Source organism: Panthera leo, chromosome B3 (assembly GCF_018350215.1).
Source record: "Panthera leo isolate Ple1 chromosome B3, P.leo_Ple1_pat1.1, whole genome shotgun sequence".
Classification (NCBI taxonomy): domain Eukaryota; kingdom Metazoa; phylum Chordata; class Mammalia; order Carnivora; family Felidae; genus Panthera; species Panthera leo.
The window spans coordinates 122,658,644-122,682,215 of NC_056684.1; the positions used below are offsets into that span (position 1 = coordinate 122,658,644).

The 23,572-nt window shown below is 42.1% G+C and overlaps 1 protein-coding gene across 9 annotated transcripts in view; it reads left to right on the forward strand.

Moving 5' to 3' along the window:
- Positions 1 to 23,572, forward strand: part of NRXN3 (neurexin 3) — a 1,573,300-nt gene that overhangs the window by 504,004 nt on the left and 1,045,724 nt on the right. For all 9 annotated transcript variants that reach the window (XM_042943952.1, XM_042943953.1, XM_042943951.1 and 6 more), the window contains 2 exons: positions 10,824 to 11,262; positions 15,724 to 16,107. In XM_042943952.1, coding sequence (XP_042799886.1) covers positions 10,824 to 11,262; positions 15,724 to 16,107 — 823 coding nt within the window. The remainder of the gene's footprint in view (positions 1 to 10,823; positions 11,263 to 15,723; positions 16,108 to 23,572) is intronic.

Here is a 23,572-nt window from a genome sequence, read left to right on the forward strand (position 1 = left end):
TACTCCTTCATGCCCCAGGTACCCACTCCTAATTGATCAAACTGGATGTGTAATTAAAATTACAAGCCATTCCTAGTTTCACTGAATGTAAGAATGCAAGATCTCAGTGTTTGGAGAATTTGAATTTAAGCTGAACTTTGTGGGTTCTCCACTTACATCAAAACTTCTTTGATTCCTGGGAATGATAATGAATTTTGGACCTTTTAGACATTCTATATCTCTTTTTTTCCAGTATTCCTCTCTGCCTATTTCTCCATAATTTCTACCTCTAGAAGAATTTTAATTCATAGTCGTTTCCTATTCCCTGTCTATAATTTGGTATCTTATAATAAAATACCATGGAAATAATATAGACATGGACATAATGTAAATGAAGAGGAGTGAGTCATAATAGGAATTATAATTGAAACCTAAGATCCAAGACTCAGAAAAGCTGTCTTCAAATGTGATTTGTATAACTGGTAGTGAAATTCATGTCAGGTTGGTTTTGCATGGCATAAGGGACATCTAGTGGTTATCTAGGTCTCTACAGATTTACTAAAGGCAATGTAAAGTTACAGGTTTAAGTATGGAGGCTGAGTACTATCACCTTGAAAGAGAGCCCCAAGAAAAGAAGGGCGCCCTTTTTTGTTGCATGACTATTTTGAAGTTAACAAAGGGTGAAGAAACCTGTTCAGAAAAAAATCAATTTGAGTCCTAGCATTTCTATCTATATTATTGTTAGTTTGAACCCAACTCATTTTCTTTCCTACCAGGTTGGAAATGATTCTGTTATCAGTTACCTGCCAGCCTGGCACATTTTTGCTATCACTTTTCCTACCTCTTCTGCTGATTGCAGAGGGGCTCTTTGGACCACCTTGAAGAGCCATCTGATTAGAGGCTTCATTAGGCTAGAAGCAGAGCAGCTTAGCAGGCCAGGGCAAGAGAATAGTTTGTAATTGCTTCTGACCGGCAGATATCCTTATTTGCAAGTTGCTTCTCCATCAGGAAGCCATACACCTCTAGTCCATGTGTATTTTGTGTAAGTGAATGGGCTTCACATTATAGGAAGTTAAACTGGAAAGCACCTGTGTGAACTTGCCTTCTTAGCCACAGAGAATATTCCTGAACTTGCCTATTGATCTGCACCTCTTGGTCTCATCCGTCACTATCCATGGTTGTGAACTCACTGCTTCTGTCTTCTGGGCTGCATGGAATACTTTCCTCATATGCTCCTATTGTTTCCAGCTAATTGTGTTAGACTTCTTGAAGGTTCTGTTTCATTGAGTCTTTTTATAGTATTTCTCCCTATTCTTCTGCCTTTGGGCTTTTTATATAATCTCTTTCTCCCAAAGCCATTTGGCATTTCTATTGTAACGTATCTTCTTTCAGGGTAGCTGGTGGCAGAATGCTTCATTGTTAGGTATTTATTCTTGCTATTTGACCCTGAATACAGAGAATAAAGGCTCTGAGGTACTGTTTCAAAATATCCATGTGTTTTCTATGACATTCCAAGCTACGTTGTCATAAAGAGGTGGGCAGTATTCCCTTAGCATACTCCAGAGCGGGAGGCAGTGTTGGTGCTGAGTTTTGTTATCCTATCTCTTCGAGTATCTTGCTAGAATTTATGATTGATTTTTTTGCTCCTTCTTCTGTTGGTGTTTTGTCAAGATGCATAAACTAGTGACAGATGCCACTCATGGGTACAGAACTTTCTATATTAATAAACTTAAAATGCAAGCACATTTCCTAAGCATGCCCACTAGTGAAAACCAAATATTTAGTGATTCTATCAAATTCTTTTTAACTGTGATACTTTAGCTTTCTCTCTTCTCATCTTATCACTTATCAAGCAGAAGGAATATAGAGGCTTCTTTCTGCAGTATAGTCCTCACTGATTTAGAGGCATCAGGAAATAGTCTTTGGGATTTTCTTGCCTGTCTTCCTTCTCATTCTTTCACATCTTCCCGCAAATATGTACTGACTTTGTGTCAGGCACTGGGAAACTCGAAAAAAGGTACAGTTTCCTCCACTTGAGCAGCTCCCAGTCTACTGGGGTAAACAGATGCAGCACAGCATGATAAATTCCATGGCAGCAGTTACAACATGGAGCCCTGGGAGCAGAGAGGAGGAAATCAGATGTAGGTAGGAGTAGAGTGAGTAAGAGTGTTGGAGAAGGCTTCCCAAAAGATTTGGTACGCAAACTATGCCTCAGATGGCAAACGGTTGTTCACATAGAAAATCCGGGTAAGGCTTATCCCGGGGAGAATTTACCGGATGAACTGCAGAACTTGACAGTGAGGTGGGGGCTAGATCAGGAAAAGTCTATTATGTAATGGGTGAAAGTTTGCATTTGATTCTGAAGTTGATAGAGAATCATTGAAGGGTTTAAGTGGGGAATGACATGTTATCCTCAGGGAAAATAGTGAGATGATTAGAGTCATTTCTAGTCTTTGGAATAAAAATAACAGTAGATTCCTAGCGAATCAGGAAGGCACCTTTTACATTTTGTCACCTTTCCAATCAGACTGTTAAAGGCTTCCTTTCTACTCTAATGGCTCCTTTTTTTTTCGATTGCATAATGTCTATATTTTTAGAGCTTTTCATAATCAGGTACCACCTACTCATCTGATCTTTGTTCTTCTGCTGTGTGACATGTAACTTTCACTCTAGTCAGGTTGGTGCCCTCATCAAGTATTCTAAGAAGGAAATGTAGGCATTCACTGGGTAGGTCTGTTTAGTACATAAGTAAATACAAGAAGTTTGAGAGTACGTTTTATTGAACCTCTACTGTGTGCCAGGCACTTTGTTACAAACACTGGGCATGCATTGACTACCACATAAGAAACACACAGCCTCTGTGTTTATGAAGCTTACAGTCTAGAGGACCATAACAGTGCTGTTCTTGGAAAGCAACAGGAAGAGGAAAACGATCTAAGTTTCTGATCACTGGCTCTTGCACATTCAGTAATTAGAGTGACAGATATGTCTCACTACAATTCTGATATAAAATATATCTCCCCTCTAAGCATTTTCCAACATTTTCTAAACATGTTAGTGGCAGGGATCACACCTCATGTTCCTTTGTATGCCCTGTGGTCTAGAGCTAAAATAGAGTGGTTATTTAACACATTTACATGGATTTTGTTTCCAATATCTTAGTGTAGCTAGTTAATTTACATTCAGTTGACTTTATGTTAGAGGATAACAAGGATGGAGAATAGGTTCATCTCAAGTTATATTTCTCAGTGACTGGTGGTAACTTCCTAGAGAAGAATTCTGAGACTACAGTCAGGTTGAATGGGTAAGGGGGTAGAATAGAATGACATCAATTAGCAATGAATGTCACCTGTGAGGAAGGAAGGGCAGAGACACATACTTGCCAACATGGCTCTTGAACATGGGAGGGTTTGATATCCAGGTGTGGCTAAAAAGGTCATCTGGCGAACTTTTCTAGTTCATCTAGAAACTTTTCCGTCACTATCTATTGACGATGTCTTGCAGAGCTCTGGCCCATTACATGCAAGTTCATGTCTTATATCTCTGCCTGGGTTTATTTATGTCAAGTCTGTAGTCTGTCTATGCCAAATTCTTCCTTCATTAATTTAGTAGAAGCTTAGTACATGCTGTGAGGATGATAAAGCCTGAATCAGCAAATCTTCCCTCTCGCAATAATTTTTTTTCATGGGATACTTGAACATATGGTGGCCTGTTCCTGATCAGCATTTTTAACTGAATAAAGTCCTCAAAAGCTCTCTTTCTTGAATAAAATTGAGACCTTCCCTGTGATTGTGTTAAGGGTTAGAAATCTTTCTCAACTTCTTAGTGTCTCCATCTGTAACCACGCATCAACCTATATAATTACTTCCATTTCACAAAAAAAGCCATCGGACAAATATTTGTCTAATTCTTGATCACAAGTGGTAATGAATTGCATTATTAGCAAACACCCATGGCTTTTTGATTTGTGAGGGCAGAGTAACCGGCCCACAGCTTTCTCTCTCTCTGGTTGAATTGCCCATATGTCCAGGTGACTGGATGCTGTTTTCAAAATGAGGAAGGGACTGAGGACTTTGGTGATTTAACATCAGTTTGCCTGGATTTTTTTTTTCCTGTCACTCCAGCTTGTCTTATGTCCCTTTTATCTTTTCCTGGCCACTTTCTTACAAATGGGACCATGGATTAGAGATTATATACACTGGTGGTCCCTCATGAGATCCAGCTTGCAGCTATGTTTTCTTTTACCCACAGAGTGTTGGATCACTCAGCATTAAAAAAAAATTTGACTTACAGTTGACATTCTGCTACTGTCTTAGCAAGTCTGAAACTCAGTTCCCATTTTCTATTTCTTGTGCTTAGTTTTTATCTTTGGTGGATCTTCACCGCTGTTAACAGAATATAAAGCATGAAAATGGTGGCATCCATGGTATGTAGCAGTTGGGGCTTTGGGCCTCAGGTTTGATGTCAGCTCCAGCTCAGCAGGCAGAGTTAGTTCACTGACCCCTGTTAGCAAGACCATAGATGCAGATGTGGCCCCAGCCATGCCAAATACTGGCTCTTCTGACTTTGGACGCTCAGAGGACCATCTGCTGTCACATTGTGTTTGGACTTCACTGTTGGGGTTTGGTCAGTAGTACATTCTGATAGAAAACGTGAATGATAATGAATCTTAAATCTGTGCATGTATATGCTGTGTGTGTGTGTGTGTGTGTGTGTGTGTGTGTGTGAGAGAGAGAGAGAGAGAGAGAGAGAGAGAGAGAGAGAGAGAGAGAAAGGGAGAGAGTAGGGGGAGAGAGAGAGAGGGAGGAAGAGTGAGAGAAATAAGGAATGCCCACCATTTGTAATATATATAAATGCCACATTAGTCAATTACATCTATTATGTAGATATTTATTTTTATTTTTACTTTAGCATTAGTTAAATCTAGTCTGTTACTAGTTTGATCCCTGTCTCTTGAGCTGACAGGCACCTTAGAACTTATCCTCAGAGGAAATCTTTTCTCCCAGTGGCTTGATGCCAGGCTTTTCTGTCTGTTGATTTAGCTCTGGCTTTTCACAGAAAAATGACAACATTAATAGTGATAACTACCATTTGTTGAGTGCTTATGAAGTTCCAGGAACTGTGTCAAGTATTTCTATGTACAACGATATCTTATTTGTTTTTGTTTTTTTAACAATACTGTGAAGTGAGACGTGTTATCCACATTTCTACAGTGAAAGACTCTGAGGTAGAGACATATTAATGATTTTATCCAAGGTCCCATAGCCGCCATGGATGGATCAGGACTCAACCCTGGCCGGAGAGATTGCGAAACCCACGATATGAACCACTGCGTTGCCACTTGAGTCCAACATACAATTTAATGCAGACATGAGCATTTATTAAGCACCTGTACAACCAGGTGCTATTTGCAATTTTAAAAGGTGTGGTGCATATTTTTTTGCCGATAGGTGTTTGAGGTCTGTTGAAGAGATAAGACCTGTGCTTATTTAAGGATTATGAGGTTGCATGTTTTGAGTGACAAATGAGTGGAGCAGTCTGTTCATAGGAGAGGAATTCACAGCAGACCAGAGATATCAGTTGCCTGAAGGACAGAGGGGAAGTAGGGTAGAGAAGGTAGGATGTGGCAACCCTGGAAGCAAGATTCTTTCACAGTGCTGCTTCTTTATGTTTTTACCCTGAGTAGGAATGTTACCCAGTAATAAGATTAGCCTGAACGTTTATCTAGAAGCAGCACTATCCTGGAAGCCGTAGAGAAAAAGCTCATTTTATTATTATCTATTGTCAATGGATTAAATGCAGTGGGGGGATAAATACATCTTTGTCTTTTGCTTGCCCTGTGTACACTGCTCCACACATAGGTATAAAGTTGAAAGGCTTTACTGGGATGTGTAATCAACACTGTTCCATATCAAGGCACCCTGACACTGGCTTCTCACCGTTCTGTTTTGTTTAGTCTAGACACTTCAGAGAATGTCCCCTAGCATCCTGAATTTCAAACATCATCCACTGACCTGGATCAGAGCAGTGGTGCTCAGGCATCAAGTCATGGACCTATAAATGATGGTCTGATAAGCTGACCTAGTGGTTTTTATAGAAATTGTCCTACATATAGACCCACAGAGGATTGAAGATGCTTTTTAAAAACAAGAGAACAAAGGCCAGGTTGATACTCTCCTATTCCTGCACAGGATAAAAAGTACCAAAAGGCCATCTGGGCACTGCAGGGCACATGCCCACATCCCCTCATTCCTTCTAGTTTCCTTGCTGGAGTGCAGAGGGCTGTGGCATATATAGCAGAGGGCATGAAAGCCTGTTCTCAGGAAGCTGAGAATAGAGTGGCCTAGGAAAAGATGCAAGAGAGAGAAGTACATCTGTGAGCTGGGACTGTCTCTACTCCTTAGATTTATTCTCACGGACCTGCCATATAACTCAAGTGCCATGGAAGAGTTTAATGTAAAAGACACATCATGTAAGTTTGAAGAGTTACTCCTTTTCCAATCAGGGCAGGTGGTTTGGGCAATAGGAAAGCAGCCACGTCACTAGTAGCCAGTATGAGGATTCTGAGTTTATCAAATGACAGGATCAACAGGATCAGAGCAGCCAGAGAAGACCTGAAGTGGGTTTATATATATATATATATATATATATATATATATATATATATATATATATATATATATATACACACATATGTATATATATATATATATATATATATATATATATATATCCTGGTGAAAGGATGCCAGGAGAGGAGAGAAAAGCATGGTAGCCTGGAAAACGTGGTGAGCAAAGATGCAGAAGCCTTCACACTTGAGCTCAGACAGAGGCCTCTGAAGTGACTCCTGAGTGGGGAACAGTGGGATCTACCAGGGGTAAAGGGCTTTGCACTTCTGGGCGGAGTTGAGTGTGGTTTTGTGATTGATGAAGGGGTTTTTGCTTTATGGGTAAGTATGGGCCACAGGAGAGCCTAGAAACTGCCACTCCTAGAGTATTGTCCCATCTTGTGCAGTCAGAGAGATCTGGGTTCGAGTTCCAGTTACGCCCTCTAATGCTGCCTATTTCACTTGCTTATTGTCTGACGCATAGCAGATGCTCACAAGATGCAAACTGTTTTTGTTACATTGTTCCTGCTTTCATGTCTTGCCTTACTCCTGATACTGCTCCTTTGTGCTTTTGTAGCAGAGATTGTGGAGATTGTGGAGGTATAGAAGTACAGCTTTTCTGAGAGAGTGTGTCTCAACTCTGAGACTCTGTCCTCAACTATTTTACTGTCTGGCCTCCCAGGCATGAGCTGCATTGTGGTCCACGTGGCCATCTTTACAAACCCACGTGTGGGGTAGTCAGACCAGCTTGTCATTGTTTGTGACTCTGTCTCTCTTTGGCTGTGTCACATCTTCCCTCATGGGGAACCACTTCCACTTGTCTTTAATTGCTCTTCATTGGGGCAGCTTGTCAGCTAAGGCTGCTCTCTGTCACTCGATGCCACATTTCTTCCTAGTTTAGTCATCAGTTGGGGTCTTTCCTTTAGCTGCAAGTCTGGTTTCACAAAGAACACTGTACCAGATACTAATTTGCCTTGTAAGGGGGTCCAGCAGGGTTTCTTACCTCCATGCCCTACCCGAGGCACTGGTACACTTTTGTGTGGCTGTGGCCCTGGCCATGGTCCTATACCAGGCAGGTAGGGAAGGCGAGGATGCCAGCCATGGAACTTCTCAGTTGAGGACCACAAGGCTACAAGACCCCTGTCCTCCTGTCCCTTTCTTCTCAGCAGAACTTCAGTTCAGACCCCTGTCAGTTTCTAACAGTACCCCAACACCACTGGAGACCAGGGTATACTATTATTTCTTCCTAGGTTGATCCACTAGTTTAGAATTTTCTGTATTGTACCATGTATAACATCCCCCTCAATCCTGATAACAGCCTTGGAAGGGAAAGGGGAGCCATTCCTAGAATAGGTTTTGAGGTTCCTGCCTTTGGAAATGGGACTCAGAGAGGTTATCCAGCTGTCTGTGAGAAAGGTGAGGCAACTCCATATAAATAGACAAATAATTTCCAGGCCATGGAGCAGGTAGAGAGCTCACCTTCAGAGAGCTTTTGAGAGAAGTCTTGTTATCATTGGCCAGTTTGTGGCCCTGATTCTCCTGTCTGTCTCTCTGGAAACCTGGATTCTAGTTATTCACCTTGGGTCTTAGTCTCAGCTGTGTAACTTTCCCAGAGAAGAGCCCCTCTTCATGGTACCCTGCATCCCTTTAAAAGGCTTTTTTCTTTTTTCTCGTCTGCCTCCTGTAGGGGTGCCTGAGTTCCTTTTCCATTTATTATTCAATGGAACCAAGCCTCAGTCTCCCCCTCCCCCCTCCATCACAGGATGAGCTGTTGTTATATATTAACAATTAATCTTAACAAGGAGCTGTAGTCATAGGCATTTACTCCAGTGCAGAGAAAGCCAAAGTTTGTTTATGACAGATCTCACATGCCCAGGCGCAATAGGTGGGGTTAGAAAGGAGAAGCTGCCAGTCATTAAACTTTGTTTCTTTTTCTGGTTCACTCCAGTCATTGATAGCCTAAGGATCTTGCAGTGTTTCCCCTGTTCACATGGTCAGTGCAGTAGTGCTAAGATGAGAAATTCAGCTTTTGAATTAGGAAGCTGAATGTGCATGATTTTCCATGTAATGGTAAAGATGAGCTTCACAGGTGCTGCTAGTGGGACCTCACTCTGAGTGTCCACGGTGGCAAAACACATGGATGTGAGAGCCCAACTCCCTGGGTTCAAGTCCTGGTCTGCCAGTTACCAGCTATTGTGACTGTGAAGTGGTTCCTTAACTACTTTCCACATCTGTTGCCATCTGTAAAAAGAGGGGAATGATGGTAGGTATCTCAAATGGGTGTTACTGGGATCTAATGGGATGGTAGGCTTTAGCTCCTCACATAGTATCTGGCAGTAGGTGCTCAGTAAATATTAGTATCATTGTTATTTGCAGCGTTATTGACTATGGCTATGCTCATTGTCAAGGTCATATAATATGTGAGGCATTTTCAATTCTTTGTCATTAGTTGTATATTAAAAGGGAAACAGTTCTGGTGTTAGAGATTAAATGATGTACTGGAATGACCCATCTAATTACCTTTTCATCACTGAGATAAATTGTAAGACTTATTCTAGTACTTAAGTCCATTTTTTACTGAAAATGAAGATGACATTACAACCTTTTTTAGACTGTGGAAAGGATGAAATTTGATTTACAGCTACAACAACTACCACCAAAGTACCTGAGATTTTTATGTTCCTACTCTGTGCCCTTCTAAGTGCTTTACATGTATGTACTGACTCATTTCATCCTTGAAAAATAATTTACCCCTGTATTCCCATTTTCAGAGGAGAAAAGAGACTCAGGTAAGTTCAACAACTTTGCCAAGGTCACACAGCTTGTAGGTAGTAGATGTAGGACTTTAGCCTAAATCCGGATCCTGACTTAGAATTTGAATAGGATAATGTAAAGGACATAGCAACGTGATTGCCATAATCAATACTACAATGTTAGCCCTTTCCCTTTAATTTTTTTTCTTGTTTATTGGGTAAATGTGATGTTACTTAGAGATCACAGGACCAAGACCCATCCCAGGGCACTGCAATCAAAATTCAGTTCCAGTAACAACAAGACCTCTTTGAAATTCTAATTTTGGGAAATAGCATTAATCCCTGCTTTTACGTGGATTACACCAGATTTTTAAAGTCCTAATAGTTTTTTTTTTTTTTTTTAATATTGTAGGGTGTTTCATTCTCCCACCATTGTGTGTATACAGGGTGTACAAAATGTGCACAAAACACAGATTTCATTCCCCACCAACTCTTAACACATCTCCATGGTGAAAAAAAATGAAACGATGCAATACGGTACAGTGAAAAGTCAGTTTCCCTCCATTCCTGAATATTAATCTGACAGATCCACTCACCAGTGACAATTTTATAATTTTCTGTGTTTCCTTCCAAAGATGTTTTATGCATTTATGAGTGCATAATAGTTTTTATATTGAACACACACACACTTAACACAATGATAGTGCTCATATATGTGTGCATATCCATATGCATAAACACATATCAAAAACACACACTCTTAACACAATACTGTAGTACACACTCTTTTATGCTCCTTGCTAATTTCACTTAACAATATTTCTTGGAGAGCATCCATGTCAAAACCAGAGCACTGCCTTGATTTTTGTTTATTATTATTAATTTTTTTTTACTTTTGAGAAAGAGAGGAGGGGAAAAGGCAGAAGGAGAGAGAGAATCGGTGCAAGGCTTGCCCACGACCATGAGATAATGACCTGAGCCAAGATCAAGAGTCGGACATTTAACTGACTGAGCCACCCAAGAGGTCCCAGAGAACTACCTTGTTTTTAAGGACTGCATAATTGTCCATCATCAGGATGTGCCAGTCTGTTGTTATTGATGGCCATTCAGGTTGTTTCTGGCCTTTTACTACACTTCAGCAAATATCTTTGTATTTAAGTATTAGTATTTGTGCAACTCATACTCTATCGATTTCTCCTTGCAAGCTTATATCATATAACTTTCTGATATCACAAAAAATTGACCAGAAGGAGACAACACAAAAGTAATAAAATGGAAATGTGGGGGCTTATTCAAGGCTTATGTGTATCCCAGAAGTCTCTTCAGTTGCTTTTTCACATGCTGTATCTCATGTTTCTCATATTGTTTGAGACATATGTATCCTGAAGTCTTTTCTTGGGCCTTTTACCCAGGTGCCCAGTGAACAGTGGATGGTAACTGTTTGCAAGATTGATTCATATGGCACTTGTTTGGCTTTTGACAGGTTGTTTATAAGAATAATGACATCCGTCTGGAGCTGTCTCGCCTGGCCCGGATTGGGGACACCAAGATGAAGATCTACGGGGAAGTTGTATTCAAGTGTGAGAATGTGGCCACGCTGGACCCCATCAACTTCGAGACCCCAGAGGCGTACATCAGTTTGCCCAAGTGGAACACCAAACGCATGGGTTCCATCTCCTTTGACTTCCGCACCACTGAGCCCAACGGCCTGATCCTCTTCACTCACGGCAAGCCCCAAGAGAGGAAGGATGCTCGGAGCCAGAAGAACACCAAGGTGGACTTCTTTGCTGTGGAACTCCTCGATGGCAACCTCTACCTGCTGCTTGACATGGGCTCAGGCACCATCAAAGTGAAGGCCACTCAGAAGAAAGCCAACGATGGGGAATGGTACCATGTGGACATTCAGCGAGATGGCAGATCAGGTAGGAGAAGGTGGGATTGTGACTCGGAAAAGAGGGAAACTGCAGCATCTTAGTCTGTTTCATGGCTTTGTATTTTTTGTATTTTACAATTTTTATTTTATGTTTGTGCTTGCATGCATGTTGACTCTTGCTGTTCTCTTTAATGGTTGTTGTAAGATTATGTTTCTGAACAAGTTATCTGTCTCATCCCTTCCTCTCTCCCTTGTCACTCACCACACAGCTGTCTCTGTGAGAGCTTCAAGACCCTGGAGCCAAGGATGATTTTACAAGTAGCATTTCCACTGCTACCAAAGAGACTGTCATGTCACTGGTGTGATGTTTCCCCCACCCCCTTTTCTTCTTTTCCTTTTTCTCATCACCATGGAAACCGATTGTGACATCACAGATGCTGCATTATGTGATTACTCTGTAGGATAAGCCTCACTCTGTGAGAGTTTATGCAACGATACACCCTTCAATAATTGGCAAGAGTCATGTTGCAGGGAGAAATTAAGACAAGAAAGGAAAAAGCAAATTGATTTTTCCTGAAGTCATGTTCAATTTAAACCCTTCCTTTGGTGTGAGAGCCTATATTTCACTCTTTGCTCAGACCTCACTAACTCTCCCTTCCTCTTCATAACCTTTTACATTTGGTTTAAACGGCTTTGTTTGTTTCTGCAGCCGCAGATCAAACAAGCTAGCCCCAGGCAGTACATAGCTACTGTGGAATTATAACAAAGAGAGGGAGGGAAAACACACACACACACACACGCACGCACGCACGCGCGCGCGCGCGCGCGCGTGCATATAGAGAGTCTGGAGCTTTTGAATGCCTGAACAGTTTGCATAGCTTTCTATGGACCATGTGGCAATGAAGGTCACATTCTGTGCCACCAGAAAGGACATTTCACCCAGAGTGGTAACTAGAGCATTTGGATTTCACACTTATTTCCTGATTCTCCGTTTAGAGAATTATACTCAGGAAGGGTCTTGGCTATATTTGCTGTATTTTTAAGGATTCTCCCTCCTTGTAAACACAGAAAGTCTTTCATCTGGGAATTTTTTTGTAGGCACACTTGGCCAATAATAGAAAACAATAGATTCCCTCAAAAGGCTGCAGCCAGGAATGAGCTTTTCTGTATAATTCCCTAGCCAGAGAGATGACAGAGATGAGCAATATTACCCTTAGGAGGAGCTGGATGGGTTCCGTTCAGAGGGCAGACGGGTGGCAGATTGCAGCCCTGGATGGTTTAGTGCCCAGCAGGATGCTTTATTGATTGTCTGAAATCTAATCAGAACCAAGAGGCTTCAAATTAAATGTGCTTGTTGAGTAAGAATGAACAGTTTGTGCTTTTTTAACAGAAAAAGACACAAAAAAACTAATTTCTCTGGAGGGAAGATCTTTTTCTCTCTCTTTCTAAATTTATCCATAAAACGTCAGCAGGGGCAGAGCAAAAAAACTATCCTAAAATTATAAGGGAGGGGTGCCTGGGTGGCTCAGTCGGTTGAGCATCCGACTTGGTTTTGGCTGGTGTCGTGATCTCATGGTTTCGTGAGTCCGAGCCCTGTGTTGGGCTCCATGCCGACAGTGCAGAGCCTGCTTGGCATTCTCTGTCTCCCTCTCTTTCTGCTCCTGCCCCCACTCATGCTGTCTGTCTGTCTGTCTCTCAAAAGAAATAAATAAATAAACTTAAAAAAAAATTAAAATTATAAGGGAAACACTTCTCTTGGTTTCAGGACTATGTGTTCTGGGTCTCTGGAGTTCTACTATGGTTGATGGGTGTCATGATTGGTTAATCTAGACCTGACATAGCTTAAAGGTTACTTATCTGTGTCACAGGCAGGTGAGAACACCTAAGCTTGCCATATGTTTACTTCTGTTTATTCCCAGCACTAATTGCTTTTCCAGTGATGTAGTTATTTTGTTAGATCCATCAGTGGACCTATCTGACAAATATATCTGGATTTCAGAAGCCTTGAATTTCTTTTCTGGGAGCCATAGAATTGGCCAATATTGATAAATTTGATCAAAGCCTATAATAGTTTACTGAGTAAACAAATAATTGTCCCATGAAAGCAGCATAACATAAAATTTTAATATGATCTATTAAACTTCATTTCTTCATGAGAGTGTTTTCTGTTATGTTTTTAGTTATGAACCTGTTCCAAAATGAATAGTTATGAAAACATCTGTATTTGCGAGTGTGGTGCCTCCTTCCCTGTTCATCCCGAAGAATGACATGGGAAAAGTATTATGATCACTCCCCAGTTAGGAGACTGATTCTTGAAACTGAATTATGTGCATTCACAACAGTTGTGGTCACCCACTCAGAGGACGGATTTTCCTCAGGATGTATTTATGGCTCCAGCATTTAAATTGGGTCTGATTCTGTCCTTGTTTATCAATAACTGTTCCTCCAGGTTCGGGATCAAGCAGCTCTGTGGGCTTGTGGAGGGTAGAGAAAGCAAGTAGTGCAAGAGAACAGGAGATGCAAACCTCAACTTCCTCATTTGTGAAAGAGCGTACATATTAACTCCTACCTTGCTGGATTGTTCTGAGGATCAAGTCCAGAAAAGCACATGCAGTACTTAAAATGGTGGCCAGGACGTAATTACTGTTCCATAGGTTTCTAAAAGATTAAAAACAAACAAACAAAACCCAGAAACACAAATCCGATTTTTCCAGGAGAAAACTTGTAGGATGGAGTAGAGGAAGTTGCTGTTGGTGTAACCCACCCAGAGGCCTATTATGCTGGCTTTGTAACCTGGAGTGTACTTCTCATTCTTGATCTTATTTGATCTTTTCGGCCCTTCAGACTCTCCCCTTGGTAGCCCAGGGGATTGAGACTCAGACAGAAGTGAAGGCTAGCTGATGGATGGCCGGCCTACTTATGCTGGTACCAATAAAGCACTTTAAGAATACTAAAGTTTTTACATTTCTGGCATGTTTAGATATCACCTTGATTGTATAGTTTAGGAAACTGGGCTGTAAAATGGCTCAGGGACTGGCTGGGGTCAGAAGGCCACTTAGGAGCAGAATGCCAGGTCCAAGTTCCCAGGCCAGGCTGTATGTATGTACCTTCCACAGTCACGTTGATGGATCCCCGACCCTCCTGCTACTGTGTTTGGTCTGCCTCTCTGATTTCATCTCCCGCTCACCCCTTGTGCCCTTCAACCCTAGCCGTACTCTGGCTTACCCCATGGCCTTTGCAGGTACCATTTCCCCTGCCTGGCATATTCTTCCCCTAGACTTGGTATGGTTGGGTCCATTTCAATATTGTGGTTTCAGCATACCTATCACCTGCCAGAGAGGCCTTCGCTGACAATACGTTTTATTTTTTTTATCTAAAAAAGTTTTTTAATGTTTGTTTATTTTTGACAGAGGCAGAGCATGAGCGGGGGAGGGGCAGAGAGAGAGGGAGACACAGAATCCAAAGCAGGCTCCAGGCTTTGAGCTGTCAGCACAGAACCCAACGCGGGGCTCGAACTCACAGACCGCGAGATCATGACCTGAGCCGAAGTCGGACGCTCACCCGACTGAGCCACCCAGGCACCCCGCTCACAATACGTTTTAAATTAGACCCCATAGGCTGCTACCCCAGTGCCCACTTTGCTCTCCTCCTAGTACCTACCATTACCTAATTTCTCTTGTTTGTTGAGTGATGTATTTACCTTCTGTCCTCTGCTCTGGACTATATGCACTAGAAGGACAGAGACATACCTGTCAAGTTCATCTCTGTGCCTACAAGAATGCCAGAAACACACAGGTGGGCAATACATATTTGTTAAATGAATAAACAAACATGTCCCAGGTAAAAGTTCTCAAAGGCAATGCTCCAGATATTCACTGGCAGGGCTGGTAGCTAATGCTAGTGTGGAGGGTATCAGTGCATGGAGGGTTCCATCCTTTGCGGATGGCAAGCGGGTGATAAAGACTCAAGTACTTCCAGAGTCCTTACTCTGTCCCAGACACACAGGGGCACTTTATATATATCAACTCATTTAATTGTCACACCAGTCTGTGAGGTGGGGACGATTATTTTCCCATTTTACAGATGAGGATGTTAAGGCCTCCGGAGGTGAAATCACTTCTTCAGGGTTACACAGCTAGTACATGGTAGAGCTGGGGTTTAAACTGAGGCATCTGCCGTGCTGCTCTCAACCTGTATGGTATGTGACCTTTCAGCCAAGACTCTGTAGAGACAAGATACCACGTAAGGTGTTAGTTGACTGAGATAGTCCTGAATCCTCCTGTCAGTGAGATTGTCTTAGTGGCAAAGACTGGAACCAAATGGCCTACGTTATCCTTTCTACTGTCTTGAAGCATTTGACTCCCTTGCTTGTATTGTTCCCACCTGACCAGGCAACACTGGTCTCTGAACTCACCTACTGGTCTTCTGTCATTTGGCTCATTGACTGGCAGCCTGACCTGAGATGCCGAGAGGGCTGTTAGCTCACTCTGTTTCTGTCCTCCCATCCCAGGTACCATATCAGTGAACAGCAGGCGCACGCCATTCACTGCCAGCGGGGAGAGTGAGATCCTGGACCTGGAGGGGGACATGTACCTGGGCGGGCTGCCAGAGAACCGTGCTGGCCTCATCCTCCCCACTGAGCTCTGGACTGCCATGCTCAACTACGGCTATGTGGGCTGCATCCGTGACCTGTTCATCGACGGGCGCAGCAAGAACATCCGGCAGCTGGCAGAGATGCAGAACGCTGCGGGCGTCAAGTCCTCCTGTTCACGGATGAGCGCTAAGCAGTGTGACAGCTACCCCTGCAAGAACAATGCTGTGTGCAAGGACGGCTGGAACCGCTTCATCTGCGACTGCACCGGCACAGGCTACTGGGGAAGGACCTGTGAAAGGGGTGAGTTGGCCCTCGTGGGTGGCATGCAGGGTCCGAGTGGGGGCGGTGGATGGCAGTTGTGTCCCTCGGTGGAACTACCCATGCTTTCTTTGTTTTAGAGAAGCATTTCCTTTTGTTCGCTGCTTCCCAGATTATATCCTTTCTGATTCTGGATGATTGAATTTGTTTAACTAGGATTGGATCCCAGAAAGGGAAACTTCAGAATAAGTATTACCAAGATCATGGTCCTTTTTCAATTAAATATGAGACATTTTCTATGTAGAGTGGGCACACACTTCTCTTTTAGGTTTCTGGATACACTAGCAATCTAGCTTTTCGGAGCTTTCTACATGCTAGTTCTTGGACTAGGCTTTAAAACTACACTGTAGAAGAAGGTAGATCCAGGCCTTTTCTCATGGAGTTGCTGCCTCCGGGAGTATTTAGGCATTAAAGAAATAATTACAAACATGTAAGAGGCAGCAGGATGTATTGGTTAAGAACATGAACTCTGGAGCCAGACTGGGTAAGAAATCTGACCCTTATGGGGTGTTGTGAACTTTATCAAGATAACTGGTATCTTTCAGACTTGATTTCCTCATCTGTAAAATAGGGATAATCAGGCACCTACCTCACAATATATGGTGATGATTAAGTGAGCGAGTAGTTTCCCAGGCAGTGACTTAGTAAGTATTGGTGATTGTAACCATCATCATTATTGTTATAAACATCACTAAAGGGAAAATAAAAGTTTGGGAGGCCTCTGCAGGGGGAGCCACCATCCTGTAGGGATTCATAGAAAGCTGATGCCAGGAAGAAATACGCAATCTGAGACTTGAAATATGACTAGGAGTTAGCTTTGCAAAGAGGTTGGAGGAAGGCATGTGTCTTAGACAAGAAAGACAGAATGTGCCAAGGGACAGAGATAAGAAACCATGGCACAGTTGAGGAACTGAACGAAGTCCAGAAAGGTCTAGAGTGTGGCATGACGTGGGAGGAAGGGCATAAGAGGTAGGTGAAGGTGAAGAGGAAGGAAGCAAACAGGCCAGGGTGCTGGGAGCAATCCTTTGCATTTACCACTTTAGCATCTTACATCTACACTGACTTTGCAGCTTGGGTGAAGGGTAGAGATGAAGGTAAAAAGAAACGGAATCAAGACACGGAGATTCTGGTCTTTAAGCAGTGTCCAATTCCAGCTTGTTTTATTCTTTTATATGCCAAGCTTATGGACTCAAGCTGGCTGTCCATAGGTTGTCAAACTCTATTTTATATGAAAGGATAGTTTCTGTAGTTATCAAGTGTTTGCTGAGGGCATAGCTTTAAGCATCCAAGGGCTTTAAGGATACTGCATCTGTAACAGACATCGTTCCTGCTCTCAAGAAGTTTATCATTTATTTATCTGAGGAGTTGAGACACCTATACAAGAAGAGTAATAAAATGATACAGGCCAGCATCATGGATTCTATTTGTGGACCAGACTGGGAGGATATGGAGATTCAGAGAAGAGAAGATTTTCTTGAGGAGGGACATGCAGGGTCTCATCCCTCAAGACTACTGGTGGCCAGAATTATCCAGTATCACAAGTCTGATGATGAGGATGAATCCTGGAACAATCCAGGAACAGGGGCTGGATGATGAGGCAAAGATGTTTTCAAGGCGTGGTTTTTGTGAGGTTAATTATATTATTAGATGAGGGGTATTTCAAAAGAACTGCAGACCTTTTTTACAGCTGGATCAAAAATAGGACACAGAGCACTGGGGTGAAGGAGGAAGAGAGAGCTTATTTGGAGCTTAGGGGATGTAAATTCAGTCACTGAATTTTCAAAGCTACAACAAGCAGAATTTGAGCTAAGATGAGGAAGCAGCTGTATGGGGCGTGTCAGTCTGTCAAATTCCTAGACTTTCTGCCAAATCTGTTTGGAAGCTGGACTACCCTGGTATTGGTTTAGGTCAATAGAAAGGTCATTTGACGTCTGAGATGAGTAAGACAGTTTTGGTGCAAGCCACATTGTTACAGATCTTTCACCACCATGGAAAGTAGTATAAGAACCAAAGATCGCTTCAGACATCCACTTCTCCCCTCAGGTCTCTTCCCAATTCAAGGACCTTGTGACTGCTGAAGACAGGAGGATTTCCTGTAGCCAGCGGTGCAAGGTGTCTCTGAGCTCACCTATTCCAAGGGTATATAAATGGGAGTTGGTCCAAGTTTTGCCAAGTACGGTGAAAGTCACTGCACCTTTTACGTTGTCACTTTGGACTAGTCATTAAGAGGCAGCTGATTGGGGATATATGAGGGACAATTATTCCTGGTACAGAGCAGCCAAGTCATCTATTCTAGCCAAATGAGAAGGAGCATAGCAAATTTAAGACATTTGATCTATACATCGCTCAAATCCCAGACGGTTCAACCGATTGTTTTGTTCTCCTGCTAATTGTTTTTTGGCCCTGTATTGTTCCTGACACCGTGTTCAGAGTGAATCAGTGGAGTGTAAAAATGGTAGGACTCTACTTGCTAGCAGAGAAAATAGAGTTTTCCAATGACATTGTTTTTCTTTATTGAAACTGATTTCTCAGTGGAGATACTTTGAGTATCTTTTATTCATTTTTATACATGATGTAGACATTTATTGAAACCCTAGCATATTCCAGGCACTGTATTAGATTCTGGAAATGCAAAGACATTGACATAGCCCCTGATGTTGATGAAGGGGTGTATAGTCCTTCCAGGGAAACAAAGGGGAATGCAGTAAATGTCCTAACATGTGGTAGATGTTATGCCATATGTCTATAGGGGAACAGTAGGGCAAACGGACGGGAGAGGCCATGTCTATGTAGGGGAGTGATGATTGGGAAAAGAGGATTCAAGATTTCTTGGATCTTTTTGTCTCCTATTTCTAGCAAAACTATGGTCTTTCTCTGCCTATGACCCTGTAGGCATTTCTGAAGAGTGGTGAAGGAAAAAAAAGAACGCCAAAAACTTGTCAACATTTTTAATGTAAGGAGCATGATCCCCTTTGGATCCAGGAATGCTGCCTCACCCACTATGACCCCATCACTCAGTTTACTATTTTCTCTCTATTTTTCTTTGAACATTAACCAGAAGCTTAGAATCGGTCATTTGTAGGAAATGTGATGAGACTGAGACAATTTCTAAGGCAGTGTGTCCTATCTGGCCCAAATTGGAGTGTTCTGTACTTGGATTTTGCTGTGGAGTCAGTCCTTTGGTATCACCGGTCCCACAATAGGAATGGTAGGGTTAGAGAGGCATTTGTTAATATAGAATGAAGAAAGCATAGGTGGAATACTAGAATTGGTAGAAAAAGAACAGAGCTGGGGATGGCCTGGGTCAGACACTAGATCCAAATAGCCCAAGAACTCAAGCAAAGTGAGCAAACAGATCAGTCTATAGGGCAACTCCCAGATCAAAGCTGTCCTCCAAAGATAAGGGAATAAGGCAGGGAACCTAGGAAATGTATAAATATATGAGATTAAGGTTAATTTTGAGGAGTATCTTTCTCTTATAGTAAAAATGGATGACTCTTGCTTGTACCCTCATAAGAATGCTTCTACTGCCTGTGAAGATAGCAACTCTAAATCTTGACATTTAACAACTGGCTTGATGTCGTATTTAGATTTTGTCAGGATGATCTGATACTATTCTGCGAAGATGTAGATCTGTCTTCCCTTCCCAGTTGTTCAGCTGTATCTATTTGGGTTTGTTTTTCATAGTGATGTGGGAGACGCCTATCTCTGTGACCTAGAAAGCAAAGCCCTGTTTTGGTTGCTTCTTGCCAGTCAGTTTGGTTGAAATGCTCTAATCTACTGTAGGACCACCTGCCCTCCTGTGAAGCCCTGTTGTACAGAGGAAACGTTCCAGCTTGTCTATCTTAGGAAGATATGATCAGCTGATGTGAGACAACCAAGCCATCTTCTCCTTGTCAGTGTGGCCAGACTGTTTAGTTCAGTCTGTGGGAGCCAAGCGTACATAGCCAAGATTATGGATATGATTTTTTTTGTGGACCATCAAGCTTCAATTTATGATGCCACTGCAGATTCTGTCTTCCTCCCTGGATGACTTTTTCTGAAAATATGCCATCATTTATTTAGCAAGCGAGAAAGTAGGATTCAGCATGAGTCCATTCCCATGACAAGAAAAGTAACCTACAGAACAGCACTTAGAGTCAGGGTGGTCTGGTGGTTAATGGTATGAATTTTGGAGTCACATAGACCTGGTTTCTGTGCTGATTCTGTCACTTACTAGCTAGGTGATGTACAAAAAACTTCTCTCTTAATTCTTCTAAGTCTCAGTTTCTTTATCTATAAAATGGAGAGACTCATACTTTCTTGGTAAGGTTCTCTTGGTTGCAAGCTACAGAATCTACTATGGCTAACAGTCAAGGAAGAGGATTTACTTCATGATTACCTAGAGAGGTATTGATCAAATGAAGATCTCACTAACTACATTTTTAAAAAGGAAGCAGAACAGCTCTAGGGACCCTAAGGCACTGTGATTCAAGTGACTCATGTCTCCTGGCCTCCAGGTACTGGATTTTTCTATCCAGCATTTACATTTTCCAGAAAGGGAAAGTGGCCCAGTTTGGTTTATCTGTCTTTCCTTATATCAATCAGCTCTGTTTAGGTGGGTGGTCCCCTAGAATAGATATGAAGGATCACGGGTGTGTGTGTGTGTGTGTGTGTGTGTAAATAAGATATTACTGCACCATTTTGCTAGTGCTCTTTCTTGGCTAAGCTCAGCATATTCTGACCCATAAGGCCATATCCTATGACAGATATCCAGCCATGTGGAGCTGCTTCTGTCTGACAAAAAGAAATATTATCCGGAGTCATGGAAATCGGATGCCTTTGAAAATAATAATTTGCACAACGAAGAGAATGTGATGAGAGGGTAAATCTGCTCTTCTCACTGGTTCCTGGGATTCCATTCATCTTATATAAACACCAGCTGAAAACCAAGAATACAGATATTTTGAGTTTTCTTAAGTGACTCTTGTTCCAACAGGAAAAGAGTGCAGACAGCAGCTGCTCTCCCTTGCAGCCTAGGGACTTCCCTTTCAGCCAGCTCTCTGAATGCTGCTGTGTGCCTCTGGAGTAGCAGCAGTGTGTTCTGCCTGGGAAGGGTGAGTTCCCACCCTTAGATGACACTGGAATGTGTCATTTGGATGCCACATGGAAATTTTGACCTCAGAAATAGAGTTGGCAGGTGCTGTTGATGTTTCTGTTCCTAATCTTTATTTCAGTAGGTGAGGAATTGGAAACTCTGAGAGGTTAACATCACTTTAACTTGGAGTAGCTGTAGAATGGTTGAAATTCACGATTCCTGACTTTTAATCTCTTGTACTTTCCATTGCATTGAGCAACCTTTCCTTCCTGTATATCTGAGAGAGGTCAGATTGTAAGGTCACTGAGGGAGGGAAAATGATGCATTACATATTTTTGTTGCCCACCTCCCCCAGTCTCTAGCACTGTGCTGTACACATACTATTGTGGTTAGGAAATGTTGGAAGACCTCAGTCTTCATTCCTGGGCCTCCTGTTAGTCTGCATACTCCCTTTGGTGTCCTCATCCATTGCCATGGTGTCAGAGGTCATCTACATGTTGTTGACTCCCAAATCAACTAGCTTGGCAGATCTCTAGCTTGGCGGTCTCTGGAATCCCAGATTTCTGTATCCGGTTGCTTGCTTGAGATATCCATTTAGATTTCTGATCGGTATCTTAATCATAACATTGAAAAATAAATTTTGAGTCCCTCCTCCCAGTGTTAAGACTCTTCCCCCACCACCTTCAGTCTCAGTAAATGGCATCACCATTGTCTTTGGCATTACCATTGTCTTTGGCATTTTCCTTGATTTTTCTCCCACTTTTTTAAATCTTTCACAGCAATTTCAGGTAGACCTCTTATTTAAACCCGTCCTCATCTGTTCACCTCTCTCCCTCTCCACCACCATCCTCTTAGGTCAGTCTACACTAATCTCTTTTTTGTGCAACTAGATAGCATGTCAGATGGTTATGAAAAGCTCAAAATCATTTTCCGCCTTTTTCCGAGTATTAGATTATTAAAATATTTATATATTCAGTATTTTCCTGTATTAAGTATCTTTAGTTTCAGTGGCTTTTCGTTCCCCAAATTGTAGGAAATGAAGCTATGATACTTCTTTGGAAAGAACTTCAACATTAACATAGCGGTTCCACAAGTAGGCATCTGTCTCTTCTCTGTACCAGGCTTGGTGAGCTAAGTTGTGAGGATGAAGTTTTGTAGGAGACATGGTTTCTGTTCTTCATGAACTCATAGTCTAGTGGAGGGGCTGGAGAAGTAGTCTGCAAATTGTAATGCAATCTACCAATGGCAGTAATTCAGAGAATAATCATAGGGAAGAAAAGATGGCAATTAGAAATCAAAATATGTTTAGCACAATATATCACTTTATAACTGGTTCTGGATCCACTGGGGTCTACTCAGACTAACAGTGGTGTAGGAATAACAGAAACCCTGACTTCTAAGGTCAAACATAATAATGTTGGTTGCTTTTATAGGTTCCAGTGCCATCGAGGATCTGCTCCCAATCCCCAGGGATACCCAGGCCCTTTATTTAGATGTGTGACCTTGAGGTTCTTACTTGGATACTCTGGCCTCTCTGTTCTGCAAAAATAAAATGAGACAGTTGTGTTTCATGCTCTCTCAGGGCCCTTCCAATTCTAAAACTCTGTGACTCTCAAATGTCATCGGCTTGGCAGTATCTTTCCTTATCCTGAGTAGAGAGGTAAAGGTGAGTGAAGGGCAGAATAGGAATGCAAGTCCTTGTTTTGTTACAGGCTGCATAACTGTCTAAGTTAGGAGGCTGGGTTTAGTTACATCAGCACTGCAGTGAAGTTTTTGGATTCTTTAATCTATGAAAAGTAATACCTTGGTGTACCGGGAATACTTCAGGCCCGTGATACATAGGTTTTAATTGGTGGATTCATGAATAGAACCTTGGATTTCTTAAGAACATTTAAAGGCTGTCACCTTTTTGGTCCAGTTTTTACCCCTTTTGATGGGTAATGATATTTATCAGAGAAAGTGGCTTCTCAAGAAATATGCAATTCATGAGGTGTCTGGGTGGCTCAGTTGGTTAAGTGTCTGACTCTTGATCTCAGGTCAGGATCTTGTGGTTCATGAGTTCGAGCTACACGTTGGGCTCTGTGCTGACAGCACAGAGCCATCTTGGGATTCTCTCTCTCTCTCTCTGCCCCTCCTCTGCTTGTGTACACGTGTGCATATACTTTCTCTCTCAAAAGAAATAATCCAGTGAAGAAATGGGCAGAAGACATGAATAGACACTTCTTAAAGAAGACATCCAGATGGCCAACAGGCACATGAAAAGATGCTCAACTTCACTCCTCATCAGGGAAATACAAATCAAAACCACACTGAGATATCACTTCACGCCAGTCAGAGTGGCTAAAATGAACAAATCGGGAGACTATAGAT